We start from the raw sequence: 16,584 nt of genomic DNA, 5'->3' as shown, positions 1-16,584 counted from the left end.
TTCATATTCATTGGAATCCAATAATTAATAAAGAAACAATAAAAAGAAGTAATGCCTCTCTTGCCTTAAGGGTGAAGACACACAGAGCTACTAGCAGCAGCTACTTGTTGATAGTGATGAGCGAATGTGTCCCGTTTTGCAGAAAAATTCGCAAAACTTTCAAAAGATTCGCGAAATGGCGAAAAACTCGCGAAGCAGTGAAAATGTTGCACATCAAAAAAAATTTGTCACCCACGACTTTTATCGCATGGCTATTCGTTTGTCACGCGGCTATTCTTTTGTCGCCCGCGGCTATTCTTTTGTTGCCAGCGGCTATTCTTTTGTCGCCCGCGGCTATTCTTTTGTCACCCGCGGCTATTCTCTTGTCGCACGGCTATTCTTTTGACAATTTTTGGACGCGTGGCAAATTTTTCCGTGGCAAATTTTTTTATCCGTATCGCAAAACAATCTGCCAATGGCAAAACGCGGAAATTCCCCGCGAATCCATTCCTGTTGAAATATTTCGCCCATCACTACTTGTCGAGGCTACAAAAATAGACAATACTGATCATTTACTGATAATTGTCTCTATGTGTGTTTAGCAGAGGCAATTCTCAGTATTGTCTATGGCAGGGGATTTTCTGGTGTTTAGTAGCCGTGACAAGTAGCTCTGTGTGTATTCACCCTAACAGAGGACCAAAAGCCTAGAGTTTTTTGTGTGGGTGTGGGCAGGGAATGGCATATGATGCCTAAAAGCTCCATTGGTGAGGGGCAAGGTATCACCCTACCTACTGAAGATATCTGTCTCTTCTAGCTTCAGGGATGGAGGATAAATGACAAATATTACCCAAGACCCCAATCTTTTATTTCAGGTTTGCATGGGACATTTTTTTTGCCCTGGGGGTTATTTAATTCCCAAGTCATTTCCTGGGCTTTGCTCAGGTATACAATCTAAACAATTGGTTCTTGTTGACTCTTTACCAGGAAGGTTAATGCAGTAGTGTAAAGAATGTAGGCAACTTCTCTATGTTTGGAGGTATTATCTGACTATATTTGGGCACAACTTAAAAGCACTGATGCTGGTTCCATAAGTGGTTTAACAAACAATTAATGCTACCTAAATTTAACTTGGAAGCCATACTCATTGGTTTTCCTGAATCATCTGGAACATGGAACTGGGCCCTTTTCACCCATTGAAATAAGTGGAGAACTCTGTGTGCACCATAAACTCTATTCTGTCTGCATTCAGGGTTCCTAATGACAAATTCCAAAATTAGCGTACGTCTTCCATACATGGTTGGACCCAGCAACAACTTATCTATTCTCAAACCATGCTCAGTTTCTGGGTCTCCCCAAACAATAGACAGTTCACAGGTATGATCAGTTGTTATACAGGTCCCTCACTGAATGGTAGGCATCCTTTCAAGTAGTTTGGTCTAGGGACTAACCATAACCAGTAACTCATCAATGTAATTGCAGGTATGGGATCCCTTATCCGGAAACCAGTTATCCAGAAAGCTCTTAATTACGGAAAGCCTGTCTCCCATAGACTCCATTTTAATCAAATAATTCAGAATTTTAAAACTGATTCCCTTTTCTCTGTAATAATAAAACACTACCTGTACTTGATCCCAACTAAGATATAATTACCCCTTATTGGGGGCAGAACAGCCCTATTGGGTTTATTTAATGGTTAAATGATTCCCTTTTCTCTGTAATAATAAAACAGTACCTGTACTTGATCCCAACTAAGATATAATTACCCCTTATTGGGGCAGAACAGTCCCATTGGGTTTATTTAATGGTTAAATGATTCCCTTTTCTCTGTAATAATAAAACAGTACCTGTACTTGATCCCAACTAAGATATAATTACCCCTTATTGGGGCAGAACAGTCCCATTGGGTTTATTTAATGGTTAAATGATTCCCTTTTCTCTGTAATAATAAAACAGTACCTGTACTTGATCCCAACTAAGATATAATTACCCCTTATTGGGGGCAGAACAGCCCTATTGGGTTTATTTCATGGTTAAATGATTCCCTTTTCTCTGTAATAATAAAACAGTACCTGTACTTGATCCCAACTAAGATATAATTACCCCTTATTGGGGGCAGAACAGCCCTATTGGGTTTATTTCATGGTTAAATGATTCCCTTTTCTCTGTAATAATAAAACAGTACCTGTACTTGATCCCAACTAAGATATAATTACCCCTTATTGGAGGCAAAATAATCCTATTGGGTTTAATTATGTTTTATTGATTTTTTAGTAGACTTAAGGTATGGAGATCCAAATTATGGAAAGACCCCTTATCCGGAATACCCTTGGTCTGGATAACGGGTCCTATACCTGTATTATCTTACTAAGCCACAATACTACAACGTCAAACTACATAATAAATTAGAATCCAGGAAGACTAATTGCAGTAGATGTTTAGTGCCACCACCTATATAATATATATATATATTATTGCTACCAAGATTAAAACAAAATCTCCATATAAACAGGCAAATCCATAGTTTGGGGCCCAATACCTGCTCAAACATTATGATATCCCACACTTCATGGCAAAGAGTTAATGTAGAGAGTCTGGGCAGGACAACGTTCCTCTGAGGTCTGGAGGAGTTGGCTGGGATGCCTTTTGCTTAGTCAATGCCGACATTCTTCGCAGTCAGAATCTTTCAAGACCGCAGAGCATCTTCATTTCATTTCTGGGCACAAGAGAAGTAAAACCCACAAGCACCTTTCATTCCTGTCCAACATGAAATATTTGTCCGAACAAGATACCTTTGTGGCTTTTGATTAATTACTATGGAAAGAGAATGAACTGTTATGTTGGTTTAATTCAGGCAATACCAAGTCTAACTGTCTCACTTGTTATCAACGCCGAGGCCTTGTGGGAAAATGACAGAGATCTGGGTAAAAGAACAGGGGACAAACCGTGAGAAGCAACTGAGTGAAATTGAAGAATCCAGATAAATGTTATTATGTTTAATGTGAAAAATAGGAGCAAATCTGTTCCATTTGCGAAACAGCAGAAATTTGTAGAAGTCAATGGACTTTTCTTTTGAAATGATATAAATCTTGTTTCCCCCAGTCACCATCACAGCAAGCAGGCAGCTGCCATTTTGGAAAGACATTTTGTAATCCGGTATCTGTATCTGTACAGGATATATAAATGCATTGACATCTAGGAAGTGCTGAATGGGAAGTGAAAGTAATTGCCTGCCCCGCCTCTATGCCAGGGCAGGCAATATATGATTGATAGCTAATATTTTTAAATACATTTATAACAGGTATAGATGTTTTTAATTACAAAAATTGGGTTTCATGTTTAATTTGACCTTTTTTTATACAGCTTTTCGTGTGGGGGTGACAGGTCCCCTTTAATGTGTATGACTACATTTAGGTCTTGTTGCTTATATAAAGGGAAATGATAAGATGGGTGGGTGGGCTGAGTTCATTTGTATCCCAAGTCTTTGCAGCAGTGGCATTATCCAAGGATTTTCTGTTAACCAATATGATCCTACCCATTGGCTAATGCCAAATGGAGCATTGAATATGCTCAGGGGCAGGCACATATAGCCAATATTCAACCAAAATGCATTAAATGCAGCTGTTTTATGATTTTTAATGTAATAATATGGTTTGGAACAGTTCCCTAAGCCCCGCCCCCTGTTGAACTGGCTGACTACTTTGTGACTCAAATAAAATGTAACAGTAGTCGCCTGTCCCTCAGCCTGCCTTCAGCCTGCATCCTCCCAATCCCACAATTCCCTGCACACGTGATGTCAATAAGGAAAGGAACATCACAGTGCAATGCATTGTGGGTTATGTAGTTCCTGCATGCTGTCTGTAAGCTGTGGAGAAGTTGTTACAATTACAAAATTAATGTTTTAGTCCCTCCTCCCCTGCCAGGATTACAAATGATGCAGAAAGAGAAGAGCTGTGTTGCAGCTGGATTTCAGCATATAAACATGGTATTTATTCATACTTTTTGAAGATGGCTCAAGAGAAAGGATGTAGAAGGAAAATATATACTGATATATATATTCCAGTTTGGCGAAATTCTTAAATAGGTCACTTCACATAGTACAAACTATCTCTTGATTTTGTATTTATTTTGAGGGTATAGTTTTCCTTTAATTAATCTGCTTTCACTGGTCACTAACCTTGTTTTATTCTGACTTCCAGTGATTGACTACTGCTCCTACGGCAATCACAGCTGCCAGCACGAATGTGTGAGTATACTGAATGGATATTACTGTCGCTGCAACGAGGGCTACACTTTACAAGCCGACGGCAAAACATGCGTAGGTGAGTAACATTCAGGCAGGATAAATACTGTAACTCTTATAGATACAGAGACAAAGTCCATCTAAGGTATCAATGGGTCAAGGGCAAATATTTTATTAGTGTGCCCCCTGTGGCCATCAAAATGCACTTGCAAGTGAACGTGAATATAATAGGCAGAAGTGGGATCACCGGACAAACAGCCATGGGAGCAGATAAACATACTGCATATACTCGAGTATAAGCCTAGTTTTTCAGCACCCAAAATGTGCTGAAAAAGTCACCCTCGGCTTATACTCGAGTCGGGTGCCATGGGTCCCTCTAGACTAGCACCCTCTCTCTTTTGTGTGCAAATTAGGCCACCCGCAACCAGACCCTCCAGTGCCTGTTGTTTTTGTTGACCCTCTTCTGCACTTACAGAGCTAGTTTACTGTTTTTCTTTGAAATAAATATTGAAAAACATATACCCCACTGATGCCTCAATTAATGTTATTTTATTGGTATTTATTTTGATTATTGAAACTTAGCAGTAGCGGCTGCATTTCCCACCCTAGGCTTATACTCGAGTCAATACGTTTTTCCAGTTTTCTTAGGTAAAATTAGGTACATCGGCATATACTCGAGTATATACGGTAATAAATAAAATATTACAAACAAAATAAAAAGTAAAACAAATTCTGTTTCTTATATTTAACTTATCAAGGCTATGCTCACTTAATGGATAAAATGGAGGGGTCTGCTAATAACAATGTAAAAGAAAAAAAGGCCTGATGGTGAGCCCCGTGTCTTGGTGGGCTCTGGGCAAAAACGGCCCTAAGCTCAGTTTTAAGAGGGCGTATTTTTATTAAGTGACTTTATGAAAATTAGGCTTCATTATTTGCCATTAGATGAAGTACTTGATTTCGTATACATCCAATTGAGCCCCTTGAGTGCGGAGGCCATTTTTAGCTCTAGGATATAAGTATCCTTAGCCATTAGGATGTTAAATATAGTATTTTAGCTTCTGTTTAACTCTAAAGGGCCATTATAGATTTATTCTTAAGGTTTTTTTTATAAGTTTATAAGGGGGGAGGTACATAGATTTCCCCTCTCCCACCCCATATCCGCCCCCTAACTTGCATATCTTTCCGATTTTTTAATCTCACCAAGGAGCAGTTTAGCACTTGCAATTGCTCCCCTTGGAATAAGAAATAACCCCTATAGTCACATTACAAGAAGAAAGAAAAGGGGCGTGGTCTAGTAGTTAAGGGGGCAATACCATTCGGTTAGGTTATCAAACTGGATAATATGACATTTTCCACAATAGGAAAATGTCCATCCCTAGAGTAAGCACAATTGTGCAAGAACAGTTGAGAGTATAGTGGTCCTTAAGGGACGTCTAAAACCGCATTATCTAGTTTTGTTTTTTATCTTTTTTTTAATGAGCCCCCCCTAAAAGGGCAAGTCATGTAACAACCACTAATCATTACTGCCACTATGTACCGTTTATAAGGCTATATTTCACTGGTTAATCATGGTTTTTGTGTATTAAACATTAAAAAATTGTCATTCTCGTGTAAATCCAGCTGATGATATGTGCAACATTGTGGACCATGGATGTGAATTTAAGTGTGTCAGCACCCCTGGATCATACTACTGCATCTGTCCAGAGGGACAGGAACTCCAGGCAGATGGGAAGACCTGCAACAGTAAGTTGTGGCGGAACACTTAAACAGGATCAGGGATGGACTTTGGGATTTTTGCACATCTTCAAGCAGTTTGTACCAAAGTGTTTGTAATCTGAATAAAATCTCCTTGCATAAGAGATCAGTCAGTCTTGTTACAGGTATGGGATCCCTTATCTGGAAACCCGTTATCCAGAAAGCTCAGAATTACAAAAAGGCCATCTCCCAAAGACTCCATTTTAATCAAATAATACAGAATTTTAAAACTGATTTCCTTTTTCTCTGTAGTAATAAAACAGTACCATGTAATTGATCCCAACTAAGATATAATTACCCCTTATTGGGGGCAGAACAGCCCTATTGGGTTTATTTAATGGTTAAATGATTCCCTTTTCTCTGTAATAATAAAACAGTACCTGTACTTGATCCCAACTAAGATATAATTACCCCTTATTGGGGGCAGAACAGCCCTATTGGGTTTATTTCATGGTTAAATGATTCCCCTTTCTCTGTAATAATAAAACAGTACCTGTACTTGATCCCAACTAAGATATAATTACCCCTTATTGGGGGCAGAACAGCCCTATTGGGTTTATTTCATGGTTAAATGATTCCCTTTTCTCTGTAATAATAAAACAGTACCTTGTACTTGATCCCAACTAAGATATAATTACCCCTTATTGGGGCAGAACAGCCCTATTGGGTTTATTTCATGGTTAAATGATTCCCTTTTCTCTGTAATAATAAAACAGTACCTGTACTTGATCCCAACTAAGATATAATTACCCCTTATTGGGGGCAGAACAGCCCTATTGGGTTTATTTCATGGTTAAATGATTCCCTTTTCTCTGTAATAATAAAACAGTACCTGTACTTGATCCCAACTAAGATATAAATAATCCTTATTGGATGCAAAACAATCCTATTGGGTTTAATTAATGTTTTATTGACTTTTTAGTAGACTTAAGGTATGGAGATCCAAATTACGGAAAGACCCCTTATGTCCTATACCTGTACTAGAACCAAAACTGTTTTATAGTTGGTTCTAGTCCAATCTATGACCCAGGAGACCTAATGTTAAAATTTTATTTTTTTAACATATGGGCCAATGTCAATTAAGGTGTTTATTCGTCGTGGTCATGATATATAGGAGTGATAAGTCTCAATGATATACAGGAGCGATAAGTCTCAATGATATACAGGAGCCATAAGTCTCAATGATATACAGGAGCGATAAGTCTCAATGATATACAGGAGCGATAAGTCTCAATGATATACAGGAACGATAAGTCTCAATGATATACAGGAGCGATAAGTCTCAATGATATACAGGAGCCATAAGTCTCAATGATATACAGGAGCCATAAGTCTCAATGATATACAGGAGCCATAAGTCTCAATGATATACAGGAGCGATAAGTCTCAATGATATACAGGAGCCATAAGTCTCAATGATATACAGGAGCCATAAGTCTCAATGATATACAGGAGCCATAAGTCTCAATGATATACAGGAGCCATAAGTCTCAATGATATACAGGAGCGATAAGTCTCAATGATATACAGGAGCCATAAGTCTCAATGATATACAGTAACAGGAGCCATAAGTCTCAATGATATACAGGAGCGATAAGTCTCAATGATATACAGGAGCGATAAGTCTCAATGATATACAGGAGCGATAAGTCTCAATGATATACAGGAGCGATAAGTCTCAATGATATACAGGAGCGATAAGTCTCAATGATATACAGGAGCGATAAGTCTCAATGATATACAGGAACGATAAGTCTCAATGATATACAGGAGCGATAAGTCTCAATGATATACAGGAGCGATAAGTCTCAATGACTGAAGTTGAACTGAAAAAGCCTCCTGGAAGAGTGGTGAAATGTTTTCAAGACTACTCAAAGAGTCCATTTGCTTTAGACTTATGGCTAATAGATAGTGTTGACCTATGTTTGCTAACCTGAAGGAGCTAACCATAATTCTAAGAAAGGTCTATGGAAACTGCCCAGTAATAAGTTCAGTCCATAATACTCATTTATGGTGAGGCTTTCATCGTAACTGTAGACCTAATAGCTTCTGGACAATTAATGGTTTGTGAATTACAGAAAATCTTTAGCTTAATGACCCTGAAGCTGTATGTTAGAATGAAGCCCTTTTCTCCATACAGATTTGGTTAATACCATTATGTGCTATGATGATACCAGAATGCATGTTATCAAAATAACAATATTGCTTGTTCTTACCATAGTCATCAAACTATGTCCAGCCTCATTCCTTCCTATGGCCCGAAATCTACACAGTTTATTTCTGAAGCCAACCTCAGTTCTTCCAGTGTTTAGCAATCTAGACAAAGTTCTCAGACTAGAAGATGAATACCATTACTTGTCATGGTTGGAAATCTTAGCAGTGACACAGATAACGCTCCGGTCCTGTAGGCAGAACCTTCATTAATGTGCTTTTTGTCTTTCTACAGAATGCTCCACTGGTTACATTGATTTAGTATTTGTGATTGATGGTTCCAAGAGTGTCCGACCTCAAAACTTTGAGCTGGTAAAGGAGTTTGTAATCAATATTGTGGATTCCTCGGCCATCTCTGCACAAGGAACACACATCGGTCTGGTCCAGTACTCCAGTCGCGTCCGAACAGAATTTCCCCTCAGTCAGTATACAAATGGCCAAGATATCAAGACAGCTGTGAAGAACATTCAGTATATGGAGAAAGGCACCATGACCGGCCTAGCACTGAAACACATGGTGGAGCAAAGTTTCTCTGAGGCAGAAGGAGCAAGAAAAAATGTACCCAAAATTGGCCTGGTATTCACTGATGGACGTTCTCAAGATGATATCTCTGAATGGGCTAAGAAGGCTAAGGAGGCTGGTAAGAAAATAGTATCTACAGATAAATAATTCTGATAAACATGGTAAAACCATGATGTCAAACTGCAGCAAAGAATTTCAGAAATCATTGTCTTCTGCCCCAAACCCCCTGGTGGACCACTTGGTGAAGCCCAACATCTTTGCTCATTACATACAGTCACCCTATTATAGTTCCAGGGGGATGCAGGGCAGCAAATAAACACTTATCCCAAATCCCTCCCTAGTTAGTGCCCAATCTCACCCTAGTTATTGGGGGCAGTTACTCAATCTAAAATTGGTTGCTTCTTACTTTTTTCCTTTTATTAGCATTCTTGTGTGCATCTCACATTTATTCTATCCTCTTCTTACCTACCCTTTAGCATAATGCAGTCATGCCCAACCAGTGGCTCAGGGGCAACATGTTGCTCCCCAACCCCTTGGATGTTGCTCTTAGTGCCCCCAAACCAGGTAGTTACTTTTGAATTCCTGACTTGGGGGCAAGTTTAGGTTGAATAAAAACAAGATTTCCTACCAAATAAAGCCCCTGTAAGCTGATAGGGTGCATAGAGGCCCCTAATAGCCAATCGCAGCCCTTATTTGGCTCCTCCATGAACTTTTATGGGGCTTGTGTTGCTCTCCAAGTCTTTTTACATTTGACTGTGGCTCATTAATAAGAAAGGTTGGGGACCTCTGGCATAATGAATGTCAAACTGCATCAAGTCAATATATGGCTAGTTTCTTGCTGTGTAAATCTGAATTGTATAGTTTGGAACTTCAACTATGGCCGTGGAGCGCTGTCAGTAGTAACTAAAAGGTCATTTTTGCTCAAAAAAGCATTGGTGCATACTTTCAGGCAGCAGTTGCCTCCCAAGTTTAATCATGGAGCATTCCATTACCATTGATTGGAATAAAGTGTGGTATTTCTCCATAGATATTCCATAGCCCTTGATGTTAGAGTTTTGTCTTTATTTGATGATAAGTGATGCCAGTGCTCCATATTCTTAACCTTTACATATTAATGCCGTTATTTGCTTTTCAGGCATAACCATGTACGCCGTGGGTGTCGGGAAGGCTGTTGAAGATGAACTAAATGAAATTGCTTCTGATCCTGTTAACAAACACTCCTTTTACACAGCGGATTTTAGCACAATGAATCTTATTGCTGAGGATTTAAAGCTTAACATTTGCCCAGGTAAGAATTATACAGCACATTACCAACATCCACCTGGTGCAAGTCATTTGTTACTAGGGTTGCCACCCAGCCAGTATTTTAGTGGCCTAGCCAGTAACAAGTACAGGTATGGGACTTGTTATCCAGAATGCTCGGGACCTGGGGTTTTCCGGATAAGGGATCTTTCCATAATTAGGATCTCCATACCTTAAGTCTGCTAAAAAATAATTTAAACAACATTAAATAAACACAGTAGAAATGTTTTGCCACCAATAAGGGGTAATTATATCTTAGTTGGGATCAAGTACAGGTACTGTTTTATTATTACAGAGAAAAGGGAATCATTTAACCATTAAATAAACCCAATAGGGCTGTTCTGCCCCCAATAAGGGGTAATTATATCTTAGTTGGGATCAAGTACAGGTACTGTTTTATTATTACAGAGAAAAGGGAATCATTTAACCATTAAATAAACCCAATAGGGCTGTTCTGCCCCCAATAAGGGGTAATTATATCTTAGTTGGGATCAAGTACAGGTACTGTTTTATTATTACAGAGAAAAAGGAATTATTTAACCATTAAATAAACCCAATAGGGCTGTTCTGCCCCCAATAAGGGGTAATTATATCTTAGTTGGGATCAAGTACAGGTACTGTTTTATTATTACAGAGAAAAAGGAATTATTTAACCATTAAATAAACTCAATAGGGCTGTTCTGCCCCCAATAAGGGGTAATTATATCTTAGTTGGGATCAAGTACAGGTACTGTTTTATTATTACAGAGAAAAGGGAATCATTTAACCATTAAATAAACCCAATAGGATTTTTCTTCCCCCAATAAGGGGTAATTATATCTTAGTTGGGATCAAGTACAGGTACTGTTTTATTATTACAGAGAAAAGGGAATCATTTAACCATGAAATAAACCCAATAGGGCTGTTCTGCCCCCAATAAAGGGTAATTATATCTTAGTTGGGATCAAGTACAGGTACTGTTTTATTATTACAGAGAAAAGGGAATCATTTAACCATTAAATAAACCCAATAGGGCTGTTCTGCCCCCAATAAGGGGTAATTATATCTTAGTTGGGATCAAGTACAGGTACTGTTTTATTATTACAGAGAAAAGGGAATCATTTAACCATTAAATAAACCCAATAGGACTGTTCTGCCCCAATAAGGGGTAATTATATCTTAGTTGGGATCAAGTACAGGTACTGTTTTATTATTACAGAGAAAAGGGAATCATTTAACCATGAAATAAACCCAATAGGACTGTTCTGCCCCAATAAGGGGTAATTATATCTTAGTTGGGATCAAGTACAGGTACTGTTTTATTACTGCTGAGAAAAAAGGAAATATTTTAATAAAAATGTGAATTTTTCCTTAAAATGGAGTCAATGGGAGATGGCCATTTTATAATTCAGAACTTTCTAGATAATGGGTTTCCGGATAATGGGTCCAATACCTGTACATTGCCGGTAAATTCTACCTCTGGCCAGCCCCAATTCCATCCCCACTTCCCCTCCATCCCACTCATTACCTCTTCCACCCTCCCACTCCCTCTGGTTTTCCCAACAGTTTATACTCTTTGCCCCCCCCCTCTGTGTCATAGCCCTGCCCCTTTTTAATGCCATGGCCCTGCCCATTTTCAGTCCCGCCCCAGCTGGTATAGGGGCCATGGAAACGTTGGCAGCCCTATTTGTTACCCTAATTGGCAGAATGCTGACAGAAGCCTATTTAGAAATCTTTTCCTGTCTTAAATAATATAGTTGTAGCGTACAAGCGTACGGCGTGTAAACAGCTTTAAAATGTTTAAAAGAAGGCTTCCATGTTTGTGCAAGGCATCAGACCGTGGCCGCATTTAGGAAGCAAAGAATCATGGTGGGACAGGCCAGGGCTGGTAACCAGGGACTTACTGGAAAAGCTCCAGATGGTTTAGATCCCTCTGTGACTGCGAGGCCTAACAAATACATTGGATTAGAGCCGGGGGCCTGAACCTGTTTGCTGAATGGGGAAAACACACAACTGTGCTCAACAAACAGTGATTTAGTTGACAAATTTTAAATACACTTTAATTGCCACAATGTAAACCCTGTTTCTCAATGACAGGCCGTGTAAAAATAATACCAGCGGCTAAAAAGTCAACCAGTTTTCAAAATGAAATGACATTTTGCCATCCATTGGCTTCCTTTTATCTATAAATATTGTTAAGGTCCCCATAAACGTTAAGATTCGCTCGCTGGGCGAGATCGCCAAGCAAGCGGATCTTCACCCGATATCCCCACCTATGGGTGGGCGATATTGGGGAGCGTGTAGGCTAATTCGATCGTTTGGCCCTGGGGCCAAACCATCGAATTATATTGGCGGCAATGGGGCAGTCGGTTCGGGGACCGCATCAACGAGCCAATGCGGTCTCCGCAGGGTTGGACTGGGCCCCAGCCCTAGTGGGCCCCGGCGGCCCAGTCCGCCCCTTGTCGGTGCTCCCCCAACTGGCTGTTCCTCCCCTGTCGCATTCAATTTATACACACTCGGGGAGGACGTTTGGTGGGGGCCTTGCGGGGGGGTTATGGGGGCCCCTGGGGGGGGGGTAGGGGATACGGCTGGCTGGGGCACCTGCAGGGCCCCTAGGGCAGGAGCTCCGGTGGGCCCTGCACCCCCCAGTCCGACCCTGGGTCCCCGATCCGACTAAATCTTTAAACCTGTCTGATCGATATCTGCCCAATTTCAGGCCAGATATTGGTTGGGCAGGCCCCTCGTTTCTGCCCCTACACGGGCCGATAAGCTGCCGAATCGGTTTAAGGAACTGATATCAGCAGCTTCTATCGGCCCGTGTATGGGGACCTTTACTTGCAAAACCGACCGCGTTTTCTTTCTTCTTTCAGAGGAGATTAAAGGTACGACTGAGACAAAGAACCCCTGTGACTGCGAGCACCTCGTCAGCTTCCAGACAAGCACCATTGCAAAGCTCGAGAGCCTTTCGGAACAACATATCCTTTCTGTCTGGCAACTTCTTTTAGTCTCTCAGAGATATACTAACAAGCCAACCATTTTAATTGATTTTCAGGTATTTTAAATCAATGCAAACTCCGTTCCCATGCCAACAAGCATTTCCTTTTGGGCTATGGGCAATCATTTATAATGCTCCTTCTGGAACTCCATTCATACAAATGCCTAAACTGGAAGACCAGGTCCAAGGAGGGAAATGCTCAGAAAATATGATTATCAGGCCGGCTGCATACTTAGCAATATTCTTTTACCTACTGGATATGGCTTGGGGTTTTTTTGACCAATGGACAGTGATGAGCGAATCTGTCCCGTTTCATTTCGGCGATAAGATTTTGATAAGATTCTTGAAACTGCGGAAATTGACGCAACGATATCAATTTTTTTGACGCAGGCTACAATTCATTTTTCCGCTCTGAATTTTGGCACCCGTTTCGCCCAAAAAATCCGCCAACGCAGAAAAGTGGAAATTACATTATGAGGATAGACCATCAAGGTTTGGGTTGTTTATAGACAAGTTACTTATAGACAAGTTAGTAGCGGTGATTAGTGATGAGCGAATCTGTCCCATTTCGCTTTGCCAATAAATACGCGAATCTTCTAAAAGATTCCCAAAACGGCGAAAATGACGCACGGAAAAAAAATTGTCTATTCTTTTGACGCCTGAGACTATTCTTGCGACTACCCGCGACTATTCTTTGGTCTTCCTGACACCACTGAGAACCTTACTTCCGATTACTCAGAGACCTGCAGACTTTCAGCCAAAAGTACAGTATATTCACTTTTTTGTGCCACTAATTTGTGCCATACTGAAGGCTAGATGCAACAATAGCACCATCTACAGATCATTCAATGGGGGAGAGGTAAATAAACGTGCTCCTATAGATACAACCTTGGCACACAAATTCTGATGCCATGGGAAACCTCTTCATGATTGGTTTACCTTTTTGAATTTCAAGCAGCTAATTATTCTTCACCAAAGACTCAAAGGGCCCCTTTAGGGGGAAACTTGCCCTGGTGGGGGTGATACCTTAAAAAATTAGACTTCTGATATGAACCTTAAGGCCTACACACTATGGTAAGTTTGGCCACTGTTATTACAGTGAAGACTATATTTTTAACCAAAAGCTAAAATACAAGGCATCTTAATACGAAAAAATATTCTTTGCACACACAAAAATCTATGGCCTCATACTACATCTTTAATTCTTAAGTAGATGCATAAAGCTAACATCAATGTTTTAGTCCCTCCTCCCCTGCCAGGATTTCATGATGCAGAAAGAGAAGAACTGTTTTGCAGCTGGATTTCAGCATATAAAATGGTATTTATTCCTATGTTTTAAAGAAACAGATTACAGTAATAGGGATATTAGGGGTTTGTGTGTTGTGTGGGGGCTCTTATTCCAACCGCATTTCCCCTTGATATGTTTATGGTTATGCTGTTTGATATTATCTTCTTTAACAACCCCCACTGGTTCAGCTGAACGCAAGACTCGAAGATCTGGAAAACCAGCTCGTCAGCAAAAAATGAAAGAATGAAGGCGAAGACCTTTACTAACTTCAGTCTGTGTGGCGTTGCTGCGGTCCAGCGGCATCCCATAGTAACCCTCCGAAAGAAGGCAACCAAGTACAAGCCAGGTCCGAGTTGTAAAACTATCCATATTATAAATAAATGTGAATAGATTTTTATTATTAATGTTATTATTATATTGTTACTACTTTTATTAGAGGCTTTGCCCAAAAGGTGGGGAATTTATAGTAGTTTATAGTTTAGGGTCATTTTTTTTTCTATTTTGAAACTTTTGAGACGTTTTTTTTTATATATTATTACATTTAAATAGTGCCTCTTTGTGGAATAAATAAGCTAAGCAAAGGAATTTTTTACAAACATTTTACAAAGCCCAATAATGAGTAGGTTGGACTATTAAGGTGGGCTTCAAAATGGCTTCTGCTGTCAAGTGGGTTTTATTTGTTAAGTGGTGAGGATATAACCGACCCATAGTGATGAATCCTGTATTTTGTCCAAGAGAGTTTTAGTGTTCTGTATTGAGGGTCTGTAGATCAATGCATCAAAATGAAGAAGGACAAGTTGATGTCCTAAAGAAGATCAGCAGGTATGATTCTAAAAAAGCTGGAGAATTGGATATATTTTCATTTAGTTATCTACAAGATATGCCTTTGTGTAATGCCAAGAGTGCCTTATGGCCTGTAGCCACCTACAAAGCATTGGAGCTTGGAGCATCTATGCCAGTGGTTCTCAACCTTCCTAATGCCGTGACCCTTTAATACAGTTCCTCGTGTTGTGGTGACCCCCAACCATAAAATTATTCCTAGGACCATCGGAAATATGTGTTTTCCGATGGTCTTGGGTGACCCCTGTGGGTCCACAAAAGGGGTCCTGACCCACAGGTTGAGAACATCTGATCTATGTGCAGTTCATATGTGGAAGAGAATAAACTCCTAGCTGAATATTGACAAGCTGAAGAGCCTTCCCTTGAGTTGTTTTGGAAGATCATGGCCTCACTTAAGTTACTGGTCTTTCATGTAGGTCGGGCTAAAGGCAGAGATCTCTCCTAGAGAGATGGCTTCCTAAAGGTGCCCATACATGTGAAGATCCGCTTGCTTGGCGAGGTCACCAAGCAAGCGGATCTTCTCCCGATATCCCCACCTGCAGGTGGGTGGGGAACATGTAGGCTAATGTGGGGCCAAATGATCTAATTAAAATGGCGGCAATGGGGCAGTCAGTTCGAGGACCGCATCAACGAGCCGATGTGGTCCCCGATCCGACTAAATCTTTTGACCTGCCTGATCGATATCTGGCCAATTCCAGGCCAGATATCGGTCAGGCAGGCCCCTCATTTCTGCCCCTACATGGGCTAATAAGCTGCCGGATCGGTCGAAGGGACCAATATCAGCAGCTACAATCGGCCCGTGTATGGGGACCTTAACATAGAAACAATTAGGTCTTAGAGAAAACAGACCTTGGTCAAAAACAACAGGAATATTTAGGATTGCCTATCCCTTTTCTCCAAAGTCCAGAGATCAGTTTCATGGACATTATAATACAACAGACTTGTCAATGAATGGTTTTTAATGGTTTCCAAAGAAAGCACAAGTCTGCAATTAGAATTGCACATTTAGAATGGGACTTTCCTGGACTTTCTGTGCTAAGCTGGGGGCATCAGTGTAGTATCCAATGGGAGAGCAGAGGCTACTAGAAGATGTTAAATAAGCCTAAATATAACATGAAAATGGCACTTTTACTAGACACATGACCTGGAACTCCATTCCAATGTTTTGATGGCAACAATTGGCCAATACAAAATGAATCCATGTTTAAAACTACCTATGTATGTATATAGCTCAAGAGAATATTTGCAACTGCCATGTGGGTATTGGAATTTGAAACTGTCAGTTTAATAATTGTAACTTATATCACTAGATATGTCAAGACTCGTTTGTCAAACTGTAACAACAATGTGTTATTTTGAAGGCAAAATTGCATCTGTGACAAACGAATGTGTCGTTCTTAGCAATCTCTGTAACATTTTGTGTGACCGGCCCCAATTAAGAAAAAAATAAATGATCTTTTTTTTTTTTTTTTA

General features: G+C 40.1%; 1 protein-coding gene across 3 annotated transcripts in view; it reads left to right on the top strand.

The window, feature by feature from the left end:
- Positions 1-16,584, top strand: part of matn4 (matrilin 4) — a 46,212-nt gene extending 29,628 nt beyond the window's left edge. For all 3 annotated transcript variants that reach the window (XM_002938014.5, XM_004918653.4, XM_004918652.4), the window contains 6 exons: positions 4,176-4,298; positions 5,840-5,962; positions 8,421-8,825; positions 9,843-9,995; positions 12,859-12,963; positions 14,452-16,584. In XM_002938014.5, coding sequence (XP_002938060.3) covers positions 4,176-4,298; positions 5,840-5,962; positions 8,421-8,825; positions 9,843-9,995; positions 12,859-12,963; positions 14,452-14,510 — 968 coding nt within the window. In that variant the 3' untranslated portion in view covers positions 14,511-16,584. The remainder of the gene's footprint in view (positions 1-4,175; positions 4,299-5,839; positions 5,963-8,420; positions 8,826-9,842; positions 9,996-12,858; positions 12,964-14,451) is intronic.

This window comes from Xenopus tropicalis, chromosome 10 (assembly GCF_000004195.4).
Source record: "Xenopus tropicalis strain Nigerian chromosome 10, UCB_Xtro_10.0, whole genome shotgun sequence".
NCBI classification, from domain to species: domain Eukaryota; kingdom Metazoa; phylum Chordata; class Amphibia; order Anura; family Pipidae; genus Xenopus; species Xenopus tropicalis.
The sequence above is the reverse complement of the archived record's forward strand: the minus strand, read 5'-3'. Positions and strand labels throughout refer to the sequence as shown.